The sequence below is a fragment of the Anopheles stephensi genome, chromosome 2 (assembly GCF_013141755.1).
Source record: "Anopheles stephensi strain Indian chromosome 2, UCI_ANSTEP_V1.0, whole genome shotgun sequence".
Lineage (NCBI taxonomy): Eukaryota > Metazoa > Arthropoda > Insecta > Diptera > Culicidae > Anopheles > Anopheles stephensi.
Window position 1 is genome coordinate 55,209,073 of NC_050202.1, and position 19,231 is coordinate 55,228,303.

General features: G+C 45.2%; 3 protein-coding genes across 7 annotated transcripts in view; 2 read left to right on the forward strand and 1 right to left on the reverse strand.

Moving 5' to 3' along the window:
* LOC118502821 (dedicator of cytokinesis protein 2) overlaps positions 1–9,918 on the forward strand; it is a 36,813-nt gene extending 26,895 nt beyond the window's left edge. Inside the window, exons 4-11 of one of the 5 annotated variants that reach the window (XM_036035487.1) lie at positions 774–887; positions 1,368–3,251; positions 3,332–3,840; positions 3,919–4,026; positions 4,464–4,571; positions 7,767–7,842; positions 7,927–8,127; positions 8,192–9,918. In XM_036035487.1, coding sequence (XP_035891380.1) covers positions 774–887; positions 1,368–3,251; positions 3,332–3,840; positions 3,919–4,026; positions 4,464–4,571; positions 7,767–7,842; positions 7,927–8,127; positions 8,192–8,731 — 3,540 coding nt within the window. In that variant the 3' untranslated portion in view covers positions 8,732–9,918. Of the gene's footprint in view, positions 1–773; positions 888–1,367; positions 3,252–3,331; positions 3,841–3,918; positions 4,027–4,463; positions 4,572–5,756; positions 5,942–7,389; positions 7,843–7,926; positions 8,128–8,191 lie in introns of those variants that run through there. The other 4 variants (XR_004905088.1, XM_036035488.1, XM_036035489.1 and 1 more) reach the window with 4 other exon arrangements.
* Positions 9,919–12,062: 2,144 nt separating this feature from the next.
* On the reverse strand, positions 12,063–13,780 carry LOC118502829. The gene is made up of 3 exons (XM_036035503.1): positions 13,528–13,780; positions 13,408–13,456; positions 12,063–13,326 (listed from the first exon to the last, which is right to left on the reverse strand). Exons 1-3 carry the CDS (start codon positions 13,551–13,553, stop codon positions 12,178–12,180), a joined length of 1,224 nt encoding a protein of 407 aa, XP_035891396.1. The 5' UTR covers positions 13,554–13,780; the 3' UTR covers positions 12,063–12,177.
* Positions 13,781–14,716: 936 nt separating this feature from the next.
* Positions 14,717–18,260, forward strand: LOC118502877 (serine protease snake-like). The gene is made up of 4 exons (XM_036035594.1): positions 14,717–15,347; positions 16,821–17,033; positions 17,098–17,371; positions 17,458–18,260. Exons 1-4 carry the CDS (start codon positions 15,263–15,265, stop codon positions 18,041–18,043), a joined length of 1,158 nt encoding a protein of 385 aa, XP_035891487.1. The 5' UTR covers positions 14,717–15,262; the 3' UTR covers positions 18,044–18,260.
* The last annotated feature ends 971 nt before the right edge of the window (positions 18,261–19,231 follow it).

Consider the following 19,231-nt stretch of genomic DNA (forward strand, 5'->3'; position numbering starts at 1 on the left):
CTGGCATTCCCCATAACTCATCCCGATCCTTATCCTTGTCGTTGTCGGGGACACACAACACTTCACCCCCACAATCAAAACTGTGTACCACCCAAAAACCTTCAATAACCATCGAAATGTCGAATAAAACTACACTTACACCCAAATCAATTCATCATCCATCATCCTGGTGGTTGGAAACTGAAACAAACCAAACCAAACAAACACTTACACTTCCTATGCATATAATGTGACGGATCTGCCAAATCAAATGAATGGGAATTTTCTTTTTTTGTTTTTGAATCCTTTTTTACTTCGTTTTAATTAATCTACATTGTTACTTTTTTTGCTATTTTTAAATATTTTAAATTATTTTCCTTTTTTGTGTGGAATATCTCTATACTACTGTGAATCATTTGGTACTTTTTAAACTATTTTTTCGGAAAAAAAATTAAAACTTGTCTGTCCGCATACATAATTATCCTTCACAAAAACGACATGGCAAAAAAACACAACACAATACCACAAAAACCACCCAAAAACCACCCAAAAACCAAAACCCTTTCGGTACCACCCTGTTGTGTCCTGGCACGACCGCATAAATTGGATCCTTTCCCTCTCTCTCTCACACACACTGTACCACGGGTTTTGTGATGATGGCAATGATGAATGGTGATTTATGGTAAAATGATGATGATGATGGTTGATGTGGTTCTATTTACGTGTGTGATGGTGGTGCAATGATGATGGTGATGATGATGATGATGGTGCGCTTTTATCACGCAACGGCACAGGGTGACTTTATGTTCGACATACGGCAGCAGGAGAAAAATCTTAACAAAGCAGCTAGAGTGCTTGGGGAAAGCAAATCCCAGCTTCACACGCGCGAAACCACCGCTAAGACGAAGGTATTATTTACTCTACTATCTGCCAAACTTTGTGCTCTCTCTCTGATGATGATGATGATGCTGATGATTTAAAAATTTTATCGATATAGTGCTTAAACTGTTTACTTAATACAACATTTTTATACGATCCTTATTTAAATTTTGTAAGTGTATGCGCGAGTGCTGTAACGGACAGTAGCGTATTGTACTCAGTACTTAAAAATCTGGTTATTCTTTTAGCATATGGTTTCCTGTGTGCAATATACTACCACCGCAATAAGCTCAACACTTTTTTGTAACGCTTGACACGTTTGAGTGTGAAATGTTTTCCGTTTTCGTTTTTCCTTTTGCAGAGTGTGATTCTATTGTTTCGATTTCGATTGAAGTTTTGTGAGGGAACTCATCAAACAGTTTTTATTTTCAATTCGCTAACCTTCCTTCATTGTCTTTCATCTTTTCCATCGTGCGTGTGTTTTTTTGTTAAATGAACCTTATCACTAGGTGGCCGAATGTGTGAATATCATGAACAACATGCTGGAGCTGCTATTCCAGAGCGAGGAAGACATTGGCCCGGTGGAGAATGATATCCGGGACATTATGTTGATCCTGCTGCGTACGGTGATCCAGAGCTCGATCGCTATGGACCGTAGCAATCCGCTCGTGGGCAATCTGGTGGCCATCATGCTCGGGATCTTCCGCAGCATGACCGAATCGCACTACCAGTGCTATGTGCGCAGTTTCCTCACGAGCTACGACCTGCTGGACTTCCTCACCGAGATACTGCTCGTGTTCCAGGAGCTGGTCTCGAAGCCGGTCTTCCCGATGGACTGGCTGGACATGATCATGCACCAGAACATGGTGATCCTTGGCAGCTTGCGACACTTTGCCGCCATCATAATGGACCAGTTTTTCAGCCCGTTCGAGAAGCAGGTCTGGTCGAACTACTTCCAATGCTCGATCACGTTCCTTACGCAGCCGGCCCTGCAGCTGAATCTGTTCAGCAAAACGAAGCAATCGGTCATCCGCAGCAACTATCGTGACATCCGGCGGGAAACGGTATTCGAGATACGGAAGATGTGGTTCAACCTGGGCGAGCACAAGATCATGTTCGTGCCGCGCCTTGTCGGGCCGATCCTGGAGATGAGCATGATACCGGAGGAAGATCTGCGCCGGGCAACGATACCGATCTTTTTCGACATGATGCAGTGCGAGTATTACAGCTCGAAGTATGCGATGGAGAGCTACGGCGATACGAAGCGCAACACGGCCCATATAAAGGGGAATTTCAATGACTTTGAGAAGGAGATCATCGAAAAGCTCGATCACTACATCGAGGGTGGGTACGGCGATACGGAGTACAAGGATCTTTTTTACGAGATCATGCACGAATCGTGCAGCAATCATAGTACGCTGCAAACGTACGGTGTGCAGTGCGTGCAGATACTGACCCGGCTAATGGAGAAGTTGCTCGAGTACCGGTGTTTGATACACGACGAAAGTAAGGAGAACCGGATGGCGTGCACGGTGAGCCTGTTGCAGTTCTACTCGGACGTAAACCGGAAGGAGATGTACATCCGGTACGTGGACAAGCTGTATGAGCTGCACATGGAGTTTGACAACTTCACGGAGGCGGCCTACACGCTGAAGCTGCACAGCAATGAGCTGAACTGGGACGAAACACCGTTGTCGCTGTTGCTGAAATCGAAACGCCACTATTCCTGCCCAACGCACCGAACGCTCAAGGAGCAGCTGTACCGCAGCATGATCGATCTGTTCGACAAGGGCAAAATGTGGGAGTGTGCGCTCGATCTGTGCAAGGAGTTGGCGCAACAGTACGAGAACGAGGTGTACGATTATCTCAGTCTAAGTGAACTGTGCAAAAAAATGTCACACTTTTACGAAAGCATACTACGAACGACACGGTACGAGTCGATCTACTACCGCGTCACGTTCTACGGAACCGGATTCCCGGAGTTTCTGCGCAACAAAGAGTTTGTGTATCGGGGCAACGAGTACGAGGATGCAGGATCGTTCAATATGCGCATACTGAGCCAACATCCGCGGGCTGAGCTGCTGACCACGCTTACACCCGGTCCGGAAATACTGGAGTGCGACGGGCAGTTCATACAGATCGTGAAGGTCGATCCGGTAAGCCGGGATATACGGTTCGGTGGCAAAAACACACAAACGATCGCTGCCAACATAGTGAAGTTTTACAAATCGAACAACGTGAGCGAGTTCCAGTTTTCTCGTCCGATACGAGACAGTGGAGCAAGCGGAGATGATATCGCCGGTACCTCGTACGAGCGTACCATCATGCGGACGACGGATCCATTGCCGGGGATACTAAGATGGTTCCCGGTGAAATCGTCTGAAACCATCATGGTGAGTTTGGGGGAAAAGTTTGCCTCACCACATCAAACGCTAGGTACTCATAGAATCTGTCTCTCTCTCGTCCTCTACAGATATCCCCAATTGAGATGGCTATCGAAACGGTGGATGCAAAGAACCGTGCCATCCGGGAGCTGGTGCTGGAGCATCAGAACGATCCGCGGATACCGGTCCACTCGCTGAGCGCCGTCATCAAGGGTGTAGTAGATGCCGCAATCAACGGTGGACTTCCAATCTACGAGGAAGCATTCCTAACGCCAGGCTACCTAGAGCGACACCCCGGTGACGATCATCTGGTAGCGCGGCTTAAAGACCTTATCGCGTCCCAGATCCCACTGCTCGAGGTAGCGCTGCTGCTGCACAAGATGAAAACACCCGCCATTTTGCTCCCGTTCCACGATCAGCTGGAGAAGTGCTTCGCCACGATTCAGGCGAACGTGGAGGCAAAGTACGGTAAGCGGGTGACCGATATTAAGATCGACCGAGATGCGGAGGTGACGCTGCGTCGGCACATTTCCGCCACCCAGCCGCAAATCAGCATGGATTCAAGTCGCCTGTCGGAAACGAGCATAGGATCGTCCGAGTAAGTATCGCGTAGTGTGCCATGATCCAGGTGCCCGAAATCATTTCAAATCGAACGTATCCCATTCTTTCCTTGCAGTAGCGGAATCTCGAAGAACCAAAACAGTCGTCCAACGACGACCAGTTCCGGCGGGTTCAAAAACACTATCGCCAACTTGGCCAACTTCAATACGGTCAACTTAGCAAGGTAAGAAACGGACCGCGCTCGGGGACAACGGTTCAACGCACGATAGCTTGCTCCCCAAATGCTCCTCAATATCCGTGCAAAATTATTATCCAAACGAGGGACGGCCCGAATTGACCCAAACGAGCAGGTTAGAGATGTAAGAGTGTAAAGAAGCAAGGAAAGTACCTTAACCATCATCTCCACCATCAGAGTATGTGCTAGTGTCCTGCGTCGTTCCGGTTGGGGTCAATTCGCTGAATGCTGTCGTGTCGTGGTGTTTTTAAACAAAATGTGTATCTTCATTGAAGTGTTTTTTTGTTTCTTCCCTTTTTTTTATCCCCGACAACCACACAACCACCCAAACTATCCTTCGCCGACGTTTACCGCTCGATTGACGATTATCGCATGCACTGCATAAACAACCCAAAATTATGTAAATCCTCACTCATGTCGATCAGTGACTTCTTCGAGTTCGATCGCATAAGTTTGTCCAGTTTTACGGCAAATGGGTCCGGCGGAAAATTAATTTCTAACCTGTCTACCAAGATTGGCACCAAACTGCGACAGTTCGTATAAAAAATTTGCCTACATTTCCTTTACATTTTGGCTTGTGTTTCCATTGTGTGGCAAAACAAAAGCAGCCTACCGGATTCATGTATCTTACACGCACACACACACTAACAGAAACCATAGAAAAGTGGCTGGTTCCTTTAGAGCAGGTTTGCCATATTGTTTGTTTCTATGTCAGATTGATGCGAAATCTGAACAGAACCCTGAGGCTAGTATGTAGACGTCCAAGGAAAATTCCCGGAGAAAGGAGCTGTGATGGAAGGATTTTGCTATGCATTGCCCACCTCAAGTTCTGTCCGATGTAGAAAGTTGCCAATAGCTTATCTAATTCCATTTCCATTCCATTTCCAATTCCATTCGGTGAGAAATTACAGATTAATTAAAAAATCAGATCAAACATATATTTTTAATTGACTTCAAGCAAGCAAAAGTCGTCAAGAGTTCCTATACTCGTACTGAATATAGAATTCTGGCTGGGTATCTCTGGCTAAGCGATGAAAAGTCTCCAATCGTTCTCAGGTATCTCCAAATATCCGATACAGTCGTTGAAAAATATTTTGAGTTCAAAGTATTTTTTTGATTAATTTACCTTGAAGACAAAAGATAACCGAGTTAGGATTTCTGATTACTTCAGCACAACTCTTAGGCATTACACGACCTCGAGAGGTTTCGGCCAGCCATTTCTGGCATTCTTTGATTTAATTTTACCCGTAGTAAAGTAAGTAAGCCCAACGTACAGGGGAGGTGGTGGTCTGAATGGGATTTGAACCCAGGTCCTGCCGTTGGAAAGACTGGTGCCGTTATCGCCTTGGCCACCGGACTTCCCTTGAAGACCTCTAACAGACCTCTTTTTGTCAAATACATAGAACTTTTTAGACGTAAAGGAAAACCTTTAAAACAAGTAGAATTGTAAAAAGCCGAAGCTCAGTTTTTAGTGTTTGACAATCTGGTATAGAATACTTTAAAACAATATGGCACTTCTGCGCTAAAGCAATCGAACACTCACACAGGACATTCTAGGACAGTGCAATTGTACACTTGAAACACCCATTGAAGCATAATGCCATTATTGTGTACGTGTGTGTGTGTGTGGTTTGTCGCTTTCGAATACATTTATGATCGACTTACGTTTTCTTGTGTTTCTTTTTACCCATCACATTTGGATGCAACAATTTTGAAAGATCGCTGCTAGTACTTTCTGGTGATCTCTAGTAGCTCGCAAAATATGCGCTTGCTCTCTCGAGAGCACACGCGGCACTCGGTGGTGTAGTTTTAGGTAGGAAGGATCTTTGAAGAAATTAGCAATGAACGGTACACACACTGCAAGAGAGAGAGAGAGGGCGAGGGAAAGAGACTTGATCAATAATAGTGGATCATCATGCGGCACTATGGGGCAAACATAACCGCATCTCGGCAGAATCTCTCGCAGGCTGACGGTGTGGTGAAAATTGGTTCGCTGTGAGTTCGTGTGCCGACTGTGTTCGTGTGTGTTTGTGTGCACTTCGTTCTAGTGTTCCTGTTACTATGTCTTTCCTCGGTTGTGTGATGCTCCTTGCAGTCACCCACTGTGCTACATTCCTTTGTGCGAGAAGGACTACAGTGTACTGACGTACTTCGTACAAGCACACCCCCTCCCGAGACGTCGTGGGTGCCCTAATCTGGTTTTGTTTCTCAACCTTTCACCACGCTCTATACGCTAACTTCGCTGCCGTCAACAAACTCCGGACGATTTGTACAACGGCAGCCATATAGTGCCTGGCTTTTCTAGCAACGCTAAGATATGCACCGAATACCACTGTCCCTGCCATAACTATACGAGGCCTTGTTTTCTAGAAGAAAAAAAAACAAAACTTGAGGACAAATAGATGAAAATGGTTTTCTACGAAGTTATACAAAATTATACAGGGTTTTTTACGAATTAAACTTATTTTAAAACTAGTTCAAAGATACATATTTTTCCTTCTAAGTTATATGTAACATTATGGAAAAATCATGGCTAAGGAGTAGAATGGACCCACAAGTTGTATGGGGCGTATTCAATAGACATTTTATCGGATTTTACTAACTTTTTCAATGGTTTTAATAAGTTCAATAATATTTTTACTCATTACTGACGCATATTTGTATCGGTTTAAATAGTAAAAAATGAATTAATTTTGTATTTAAGTATATTTCACCTCAAACGTTTATAAACTTGCTACAACGGTACAAAAGCAAGATAAAAAAGTAAATTTAAACATTATTAACAATAATTTATATACATGACTTTTTCTCAAAAAAAAGTTCATTATTGATCATTTCTGCTAAAAATTTGTAGAAAAATTATAAATAATAATTATAAATTCATTTTACCACGTCAAATTTAAATGCTTTTTATATGTTATGTACACAACTAACTGTGAGTTTAAATTAAACCGATTTGTCCTATCCCGTCATGTTCTTATTCCACTGTGCACCTCCACGAAACCTTGCGTGCGATTGTGTTCCATGCAACTTGTGGGCTTTGATTCTACTCCTTAGCCAAAATTGTTACTCCTTAAAAATGATTTTCTTTCCAACTTACTACAATAGCATTTTTATTCATTTGTTCAAATTTTTGTTTTATGTAAAAAATACCACGGATTCGTATAGTTGTGTTGTAGTGGGGACTGCAACGTCACGCAAGCTTTCTTTTCTTTTTTGCTTTCCCAGGTATCATATAAGCGGGCAAACTGCAATACAATATATAATATATATTCTTTTCCCGGTGTTTTTTTCTTCCTTTCCTATTTTGGCCGCTTTGCATCGATCGTCAATGGGCATGAAACTACCCAGGCTCGATCTATCATCGCACATACTGCACTCGAACGGGAAAATCATGTCGCAGCATATCTTTTCCTTTCTTCAGCATTAAATCGCAGCATCATTTTTCCGTTTTTCTTTTCGTTCTGTTCTGTTCAACCTTGTCCTATCGGCGTGCAAATTTCGTGTTCTGTTTGGTGCATTTGTTTCTCTTCACTATGCTTTCTTAGTTTCATCTTTTTGGGGTTTTACTTCTCTGTTATCAGCTGTTGTGAATCCTATGTTTGTGTATAGAAGCGTGCCATCTAGAGTTTTTTTTTCTCGTTTTTTTTTTGATTATTTTTTTGTTTTATAATTATATTGTTTTTCCTTCATTTTCTTTTTCATTTTTCGTTAACCCTATGCCATAGAACGTCCCTCGGTACATCGCCCGGATCGAAAACGAAGAAGGACAAAACGCTCACTAAACGACGATCGAGTCGTAAGGTAGGGGGTGTAACTGCTCATCGATTTCGTTTTGTGATTTTATATTAATTTTTCTATTTTTTTGTTTTGTCTTTCTCACCCAAGATGGATCGAGAGTCGTTGAGTTTGTCGGTGTCCAATAGTCAATTTTACACTAGTCCCATATCGGCGGCAAGCGAACACAGCACCAGCATTGTCACCTGCGACAGGGACAGCTGTGGTCCGGTCAGTCTTTTACCGGCCGTTACCGGCTCGAACGCAACCACTCCTACCAACTCCTTGCCCGTCGTCGAACTAACACAGGAGGTAAGAGTTTTATGCAATTTAAAAAAAATCCAAAAATCTATTTTTTCTTTTCATCTCATTGTAGTTACATCCCAAACGACCGTTACGCTCGGAAGTGGAGAAAGAGAAGCGTCTCTCCAGACCGCCAAGCATTGCGACGCCGACGATGGGCAGCAGACCGCTACCGGGTCCGAACGGTACGGCAGCCGGTGGCGATACCAACTCGATCGGATCGGCCGAAAGTAGCAGCAATCGAAACTCAATCATTACCAACGGTTCTACCACGTCGGAGGAGGACGGTGTTCCGCCGCCCTTACCACTCAAAACACGAACCGATGCCGATTACACTAATCTGCCGAGCGGTGTGAAGGCACAGTCGGCCCCACAGCAGCCCAGCAATGCAAGCCACTACATCACGTTTAAACCACTGCTGACGACGACGGGCAGCACCGTGGTGGCCGTAAACGCGTCGTACGATGTGGTGGAAACGCGAAATCATAGCGTGATTGTGATCAACTCCAGTTCCTCGAGCGTACCCGGTAGTCCACCACCGTCGGGAGCGTACGACGATCGGAAACGGCCACCAACGCCACCACCGAAACCGGCACGCAACAGTAAGGTATGAGCAGTAGGGATGGCCTAAAGATGCGGTAGTTGGTTTGTTGGTAAAACTACGACACACTTACACACATACACTCTTTAAAGTACAAAAACGGAACAGAGGAGTGACGGAATTTGAAGAAAAAAAATTATCCACCTTTGCTGTGAGGGTTATGGCGAAACAGGGTTTGTTTTTAGCTAGTGAATTTGGATCCGGCTTTTGTTTGGAATGTTGCATCGATACAGGAAAAAAGACTGACGTGGTGGTTTGGAGAGTTTGGAGTGAGAGACAACGGGGAAAAGTGGTGGGACAGTATGTTGCAGAGTATATGCAAAAGGCCATATTTGTTGTGAGTGTGATGCTTAAGTTGAGAGCAGTCGATGTATATTTTAACCGTATAGATATATTATTTTAGTTTCGCTTTTGTTTTCACTATTAAGCTTTAGTGCGTCTTCCGGTATAATAGTGGTAGTAGTAAATGTAATTAATGTAAGCAGCGCTAAGCCATATATATATATTGACCGGAACAAGAAGCACAATTCATTTTACACTGACAAAACATGACCCGTCCCGGGGGCACAGTTTCGGCCAAATGACCAAAGATAGAAGGAAAACACAAATCGATGTGTTTTTTCCCCCACATCCACCAATCTTTTCCCCATCATTCACATGCACAATGGCGGACAGAGAAAGCGACGCAGGGCATCCGTGCTGACCGGATTATAAATATGTAGTGGAGATAGGCAATTATAATAAGGTTAACTATTTAGCAGCAAATGTCGTCTTGTAACGGCTGGATGCGTGTTATAGCATAGTTTACACAATGTTCTAGATAATTGAAGGGAACCGTCGCACACGCGTGTGTGTGTGTGGCAGTGTAAAAGCAATCTTATTTATAGACCAAATATTCGAAGCAATTATTTACCTGTGGATGGATGTGTGAAAGGGTGTACAGTAAGTGGTGGTAGTAAGTAGTCGAAAAACAAAACAGCTATAAGACACAAATTATGCGCGCGTGTGTGTGAGTGTATATATGCAGAGGGCATGATATATCTTCGCGTTAGTATCCGACAAGCTTTTTCTCCTTCTCCAAGCAATCAAACTAGTTGCTAAAGTGAATCGGGTCAATTTTCTTCAGCTCGTACGTATATCAACAGTTGGCAGTAGTGAAATAAAGCAAAACCGTAAAGCCGTTTATTAGTGCAATGGAAGCAGATAGAATGATAATGGAGCTGATGGAGAATCCGAACACATCCATCACCAATCTTCTAGATCGGTGGACCCCCCGCTGTCAGGAAACGGACCGAAAATATAAAGCAATATGTAAGGTATGTAATGTATATAAGATCTTTTCAATGCTACTAACTCAAGACGATGCTAGAAGTAAAAAGACGTGTTTTGAGCGCGAGCCCTCCAATATGGAATGCCGGCGACCGACATGACGTTCAGTCCTGCAGGTCTCGGCCTCCCATTTTGTGGGTTTCTGTGACGTGATTTTACCCATAGCTGGATAGTCACAATCTTGCATACGGAGAGGCGGTCTGGATGGAATTTGATTCTACACCTAGAAAAGTCAGCTAGGGTCCTTCCATATCCTCCATATCACCAATACCAAACCGCTTGTCGTTGGAGTCGTGCAGGGCTATCATTTGGTTCCATTTCTACCAACGAATCCATTGTAGTTTCTTTTTAAGTTCTGTAGTTCAATCTTTTACTCTGACCGATACCGATTCTTAACAAGCTTTTAATTGGATCTCCACTTATGGACTTTGGTATAGTCTTTTTATTATTATTATTATTATTATTATTATTTATTTTAAACTGGTTGCCTCGAGGGCTTTCCAGTAGCGTCAGATACAATAAAATAAAGAAAAAATAAGTATAGAACTAAAACGTCATGCACGGGACGAAACACATTAGGACAAGGAAGACAATACAAGGGAACGGAATGAAGCAAAGGACATGCTATGGTCAAACAAATCACCTACTGAATTCAAGTCAGATAATGCGCGCATCCAAGGATCATTTTCCAAGTCCAAGTCAATGGGATGGGGCGCATCCAAGTCAATGGGATGAGAAGTGGAGGGCGAACGCGCAAGCGGTAGGATGGGACATAGATGGGAATGGCTGCCAGGAGGGTAGGGGAGTCAATGTTGGCAAGAAGGATGTTGGCAATAAATAGCCTGCGCGCTTGACAATGACGGTCTTTTAAGCCAGCTAGTCCCAGTAATTGACACCGTACCGAGTATGGAGGAGAAGCAGCACTGGGGTCGTTTAGGAACTAGAAAACTTCCGTTGTAGCCTCTCCAAACTATCCATAGAGGTGACACCTGCTGGGGGCCAAACGATGCTGGCGTAGTCCAAGATAGGACGGACCCAGCAGCAATACAACGCCCTCAAGCACAATGGATCACGGATCTCAGACGCCATTCGGGTGATGATAGTTTGTTGGCTCGCATGAGGACTGAGTTGCCACTCCCACGAGTCACACACACCAAGGTCCTTTACCAGAGTGACTCGTGGGAGTGGTGAGTCACCGAGCTGGTAGCCATATAGCTGCTTGTAGAGAGAGCGGCCGAACGAGATTAATGCATCGGCGTAGCTTTGAAGGCAAAGGAAGTCTTGAGACGAGGACACTGGAAGATAGAACTTAACATCATCTGCATACAACAGACATCCTTTGGGAGGGAGCGACTTGATGCAGTCCGAGATGAAAAGCGAAAACAGTAAACGACTTAAGACGCTGCCCTGAGGAACCCCTGACTTGCCTACGAAAGGGTGTCGGAGAGCACTCCGTCGACCCTTGCCCTGTAAGTGCGGTCCTTCAGAAAGGAACAGAACCAGAGAAGAAGCGAACCACCGAACCCGTAAGCGTTCCAGCTTATCCAAAAGCAACCTATAAGGCAAGCAATCGAATGCAGCGTTGAAGTCCGTGTAAATGATGTTAACCTGTCTTCCAGCATTTAAGTGCGGACAACAGGTCAAGCTTCAGAGACATAAGATTCGACAGGGTGGAGCGTCTAGACATGAAACCATGCTGGAATGAAGGGATAAATGGGTGGACGATAGGAAGGATTAAAGCGTGGATAACAGACTCGAGGACTTTAGACGCAGCACATAGGTTAGAGATGCCTCGGTAATTGGATGGGACAGTGCGACATCCTTTCTTGAAGAACGGAAAGGCACAAAGGCTGATTTCCAAAGCGAGGGAAAAACTCCCATACTAACCGACCTCACGAAAAGGCGCGTCAATATTCTCCTGAATTTTCATAACAAAATAGTTAATATTTATATTTAAATTTTTATCTCTTTCGGATTGTTTCTCATCTACCACAAACAAATGTAAAGCTTTTCATACTGTTTAAAAAAAAACCCTTAATAATATTACCGTTTAACTGTAAAATATGTCAACTGTAAGGTTAAAAATAGTCTCAGAAACGCAAAGGAACACGCTTTTCCTTTCGACCGAGTTAAATGTTAAGCAGGTCACTGTCTACGCTACACTGGCTGTTGTACGCTGTCAGCATATCACGTTTCGTTCGAATGTTGTTGATGTACTCCATCAGCTTGTCCGTCGTCTCTCGGTCACCCTGGACGCGCAAAACCTGCGTCGACAGCATACCGATCGCATTGTCCATCACGCGCTTGGCCATGCGCAGGTTGGGCATTTCAAATTCAACCAGGCACGGTTCAAAGCTGGGCGCTGAGTGGAATGAAGCTGTACGCACGACCTTTGGACTACTTCCGGTCCCAGCCGCCTTTACACCGGGTTGCCGTCGTTTGCGCGTAAAGCCGGCTTTATTCCGCCGCCTTGCCGTCACCAACCCATTGCTCGTACTACCGCTCGGGCCAGCAACGCACGCCAGATGCGTGGAACTGTTTCTGGCCGCATTCTCCTCGTTCTGCATATCCCGCCGATAGTTGATGCATACCTTAACCTGCACCATGCGCCTAGCCCAGACAAGCCCTTCCTCATTTTCCAGCGTAAATACCAACGCGGTACGCCGTTGGTTTACGTTAAAGCACGTGTTTTGACACACAAACTGCAGCATTATCTTAACGGACAGCTCGTCCGGATCGAGTGGCACCAGGACCGCACAGCGGTCCTCGAAGTATGGCCCGTTCGCGTCCCCCACATACTCGTGCTGAACGTTCTTGCACCGCACCACGTACTTCTTGATGCGTTCCGGTCCATTGTCTTTGGCTAGATGGTTGTGGCAGCGCACGATCGGTTCGTGCTGTGATTCCGGTGCGAGCGATACCAGCATTACGCGCACGTACCATTTGCGCGCCAAATTCGCATTGCCCAGCAGCTCACACTTTACGTCAAACGAGCAGATGCTATCGGTTTTAAGGTACATTTTCTGGAGGTGCTGTGAGTAAATGAAGCCGCTGCCCTGTTTGCTGGATGGCAGCACCGTACACGATACGTCCTCGTGACAGAATTCGTCCGCGCAGGGATATTTGCCGGCTGGATTGAGTGCGCTTTGCAGGGATAGCTTTATGTCGGGCAGGGTGTCCTGTGAGAGGGCGGTCAGTGCAATGTTATCGTCGTTCACCTCATCCACGAACTGCATAATGTGTGTTTGCAGAATCTCACTGTTAAACATGCTCAGTTGCTGTGGAAAAGGGCAGCATCAGGAAAATGTGGTGTGAACTGTGAGAAAGAAATTCTTATTGTCCTACGACTGCTTGCTTACCGAAGCACCACCGGTCGCAAACATATCTTCATCGCCAATGGTAGCATCGCTGTAGATTAAGGAAAAGAGGCACCGTTTAGCCAGCTTGTTTGCTGTTTACACTTTAAAATTAGAACTTACTCATCATCCATCGTTGGTATGGACATGTTTTTGGTGGCTGTAAATTGAAAGGCCGCTAACTATCACTGTACTTTTCCTGTTGGCACTTGGGCGTGTTTATCCCGTCGGACGGTTAGCTGATTCTATTTTCCACGAATCTTTGCCAGAATTGAATTAAAAGCCGGTTACATGTGCGCTGGATCAGCGGCATCAACCACACGATCGACTGCGCTTGTTGTTTACTGTTGTGAAGCGTTTCTTCTTGAAACGCTAAGCCAACACAAATCTGCTGGAATGACAAACGCTAGTTTGACAGGTAAACGACAAGTTAGTTTGTTGTTGTTTACATCGCGTCTGTGGAATAGTGTGAAAATTTCATCGATAGGCTGGTCATAGGCGTGGTTGAACAAAATGCTTGAAATAAATCAGCTTTTTAAGCCATATTAATTTTCATGAAGCCACGTACTTGGCAAGAGAGTTTTACAATAATTTTTTATCAATATATTTAAAAAAAACCTTTTTTATATTATTCCAGATTCGGGCGTGATTAAATAGATCTGATTTTTAGAAGATTATTGTCCTATTATTATAATTATCCTACTTGGTGGATACTTACGGATGGTTAGAAGAATAGAAGTTCTGAAGAAACGAAGGATCAGGGGAAACTTCTCCATTTGAAACAAGTATCGCGATGGTTGTAGCATCGACTCATATCACTATAAATAAAAATCGACTACGAGTAAAATCGATTCCAGAAAGCTATACTTGTAGCAGGGCCGAGTCTTCTCGAGGTTGTAATACCAAAGAAGAAAAAGAGGATATCACTCAAGATGCCTGACCATACAAAGGCCTCCGTACACCAAGGATCATCTGAAGGGTTTGGGGTCATAAAGGGCTTCAAAAAGACCTCATCGCCCTAAAACCTTTATTACCAAGAGTGTTCTCGTCCAAGGAGCCTCATGTACGATTTATCCTCTCAGTCGACAACGTTTTATCGTTCTAAGGAAAGTGATAGGGATGTTTTCCCTTTCCATTTAAATTATATCCTACATCCAAAAACATGGACCATGGATTAAATTTGCTAAAAGAGAGTTAACTGTACTTTATTTACCTTTTCCTCTATCCTGTACCGTTTAACGTTCCTTGCATAACAAATGCGCGGTTATGAAACAGCAACCAATCATCGAGGCACGATCATCATGACCATCTTGTTGGGAATATTTGATAGCCAAAGTAGCATGGACACCGGCACGAAAAGGAAGCACACGAAACCTACGAAAAATTCCAACCGGTTCCACCGGGTGCAAACAATTTTTTTTAAAGACAGGCATCTTTTTTTGGTTTTATCGTTTAACGTGCTGTTCGCCATCGATCATCCCACAACGTGTTCTCAACAGAGCGCTATGCGTGTGGGTGCGCGCGCGATCCAAGAAGGGCTCGCGAATAAAACAAAAGCAAAAGCATCAGCAGCTTCTTCTACTGAGAACAACAAATTTACCTTAGTGTTGGTGCCCGATTGGCAAAGCTCGCTTCGATCGACGCATCGAAACCGCGAGAGCCGAACGAACCGAACGATTTAAACTCGTTTTCCTGAACGGCGCTAGTAGTCGTAGTGGCAGTGTCGCGCGAAGCTGCGCCATTATTACAGTGCGTTGGTTGAAGTGTTCTATAAGCTCGTGCCGTCGACTACGGTTTAATTGCGGTTAAGACTTATGTTTATTTACGGTGGTTAATGGTCGAAAGTAAAATTTTCTAAATGGCTAGAATTAGCTGTGTATCTACGATGTGGACCGTGTTACTAGTGCTGTGTTGCTTCACGCATGATCTCTTTGCTTTACAAGGTAAACTGCTCCGTAAACCTAATCTCTTCGTCCATTTCCCACACTACTGTTTTAACAAGCATTCGATAAGGTCGTTGAAGTTTTGTAAAAAGGAGACAGATAGCCAGAAATAGTGAGCTTTTAAGTCCGAGTTGCCAAAAATGAACCCCGCTTGCCGAAATAGGAGGAACAGTGCGTTGTACCTGCACAGGCAAGCACGCGGTTCTGCTGCTGGAAACTGTGGCAATGAGGCATTAATTTGCCACTACTAAACGTCGTTAAATAATAATGTGCATCCCTTTCTGACGCACTATACTACGCTCCGGTCTGTGAACAGTCTGTGGAATGTTCCATCCAGGATTCGCATAGAAAGTGTACGAATAATTATCAGCACCTCGAGATCTTGCCGACACCGAGAACAATGATGTGGCGAGCACAAACACACTCGAACACTGTAACGCGCCCGAGATTACAACAATGATGATGATGGCAGGGCACATTCAATCAAATCTAGCAGGCACAGCAGCAGCACATCAAGCACCCGGTAATGTTTGCTTGTTTACATTACGAGCCGTGAGAACGATCGGCGCTGGCTACTATGTGAGACGCTGCATGTGAAATGCATACGAGGAAAGATTTTGCATTTGCTTGTAGTGAAGCGCGATGCAGTTGGATTTGCTCTGGCTGGACGAAGAGTGAGCTTTGGAAAAGCTCACAAAAGCTCACAGAAGGATGATCGCGCTGATCGTGCGCGTGAATCGGCGGGATAATTAATTATTGTTTCCACATAAAAATATAGCGATAGCAACACAGCCAGCCGTTCCTTATGAATAAAAAAATATATAGCGATAGCAGTAGAGCGTCTCACACGGCAGGATCGGTAGTCGAATCATGATACCACGTAGTAGGATAAGTCAGTCCGGATGGGATTTGAGAAGCCAGGTCCTGCCGTATGAAGACCGGCCCAGCTCTCACACCTACTTCCGAGCCGCCCCTGGCACTCACTTGTGGCTTCCAACTACAGTTCCGACGGTTTCGGATGGATCCAATGATTCCGGACGGTTCCGAACAGTTCCGACGGTTCCAGACGATTCCGAGCAATTCTTTCCGGTTCCGGGTTCCGGTAGAACCGAGGATTCAATTTGCTTGCAATTAGAACCGGAGTAAAACCAGCGGGATGCGGACTGGTTGTGTTCCCCGGTGAACCTATTACTACCAACGACCGATAGATTCTTTTTGACCAACCCGGAGTACCTTTTCTATTCATTTTGTGGCCAAAATGTAGGATTAAACTAATGAGACGAAAACGTCATCAAAGCCCATCTAAAGCACAATCCTATGCGCTAATTGGTCTAAAAACACTAAGCTATGTGTAAATTAAGTCAACCGCAAGTCAACATGCCTTCTGATTGTCTAAAATTTTTCAATCATTCATTTTAAATCTTGTTTGTTTTACGATTTAGAAAAAATAATCCTAAATTCGTTTCTTTGCAGACGGCGAATCGTGCAAGCACCAGGGGGAGTCAGGAATTTGCCGACCCTACTCGAAGTGTAAGCGTGGCAATCGCATTACCGTGTGCAGTTATTCAGCCACAGAAGCCATCGTCTGCTGCCCGCAGTCGCAGCTCCTAGACTCGGCTGGCACATTCCAGGCAACTCCCTTAAGTTCCTTCAACCGTGGCGGGAACGAACGTATTAGCGAGAAAAGTAAGTCTCAAAGCCTGGTTTCTAACGATCCGACGAAGACGCTTCACAGAACATGACTTTACAGAATGCAAGGAATACAAGGAGCTCACCACGGACAGTGTCGCCATCAGTGCGCTAACGCTCAACCCTACGCTGGTCAAAATCGATGTACCGAAGTGTGACATGGTGGTGAAGCTGATCGTCGGTGGCAATGTGACGAAGCCGGGCGAATTCCCGCACATGGCAGCGATCGGATGGCGTCGGCCGAACGGTGACTACTCGTTCGACTGTGGCGGATCACTCATCAGCGAGTACTACGTACTGACGGCAGCCCATTGTTACGCAGAATCCGAGGAGGGGTAAGTACATCGCAGATCGCAATTACACACACACACACACACACACAAGAACAAGATAGCACAACCCGTTACCCTTCGCCTTTTAGTGTACTGCCCTCGGTTGTGCGGCTGGGCGATCAAAGCCTGCTGCGGCAGGACGATGGTGCGGAACCGGAAGATTATGGCATCCAGCGGTTCATCGTGCATCCGGACTTCAAGTGGAGCGCCGGCAAATACAACGATCTCGCACTGGTTGAGCTAAGCGAGCGGGTCGTGTTTACCAACTTTATCCGGCCGGCCTGCCTATACACGGCGGACCGGCTGAACGTTCGCACAGCGATCGCGACCGGGTTCGGCCTGACGGAAGACTTTGGCACCAAATCGGACGAACTGCGCAAGGTGGCGCTAAACATTTACGAGAACGATCTGTGCGCCGCTCGGTACCGGTCGAACCGGCACATCCGGCAGGGCATCCGCAGCACGCAAATGTGCGTTGGTGATTTGGCGGGCGGGAAGGACACGTGCCAGGGTGATTCCGGTGGTCCGTTGCAGGTGACGCGCGAAGAAAACCAGTGCATGTTTTACATCGTTGGGATTACTTCGTTTGGGCAGGTGTGCGGTAGCGCTACGCCAGCAATCTACACGAAGGTTAGCTCCTACCTGGACTGGATCGAATCGGTCGTATGGGAGTAAGAGCAGGGAGCACAACGTTGGACGAAAGCGGACGAACACATTGTCAAATCACTCAGATGGAAACAAAACGGATGTTTTAAGGGTAAGAGGACTCGCGGAAGACCGATCGGAAATTAATTTCTGCATCACGTTGCAATCATGTACATTGTGTGTTTTACTAATAGACCGTTTATGTAAAGTTTTCTTTTAATAAAAAAAGCTATTCCTAGTGTGTGAAGCTATCGTTCTCTTCCCTTCATTCTTGTTCAAAACCCGGAAAGGATTTTTATTCTTAGGTTGCCTAATCTAATGGGTGAGGATGGGTTTTGTACCATCATCTAAAGCACCCCACGAATGGATTCACGAATAGCGGATTAATCCCTTAATTTCTACTCCTTCAAATACTCCGGATTGCGCAAAAGGACTCTCTCTCTCTCTCTCTCTCTCTCTCTCTCTCTCTCTCTCTCTCTACCTGCTCTTAGGTCATGGCTTACTAGATTGAATGTTACCACATAGTAGGATGGAGTCAGTCCTTACTACGGGGGAACGGTCCGAATGAGATTTGAACCTCGGTCCTGCCATGCTCAATTGCTCAAAAGCTACTCAACACAATTCCAAACAATCGCTTCTTGCTTCTTCTTGCCAGTAACAGGTGAATCATTGGTTTTGCGTCGATAACCATCGATAACCAGTTGACTGGTTATCTACCAGTTACTGGAGTTGAAGGTAACCTTCGAGTGAGTCTAGGAAAAAGTTGCCAAAGTTTTTTTTCAAAATGAAACGCCCATAGTAGGCTTCGGCAAAATGCATAGCCATCACCAGCAAACTTTTAATTAGTTGAGGAAAGAAAGCTCATGCTGGTAAATCCCCCGCTTTGCTGCTAGTCCCATGACCAATACTCCGAAGCAACAGCCGATTAGGTACAGGAAGCACGTAACCTCTACCACATGCACATTGAATTTAATGCGAAGGCGTTCGTCATCGATCCAGCGTAGCTTATAGCTAGTGTGTTGTAACATTTGGGAACTTTGGAGTGGACATTCCCATGTTGTTAATTCAATTGAACACACTCATTCGAATGTCCCTCTATACATGTCTTTGCTTTGGATGGGATTTGAAACCCCGGGTTCTGCCGTGTGAAGACCGGCGCCGCTGTCACCTCTGCCACCGGACCGCCTTAATAACCCTTTAAATGATGTACTTTTTTTG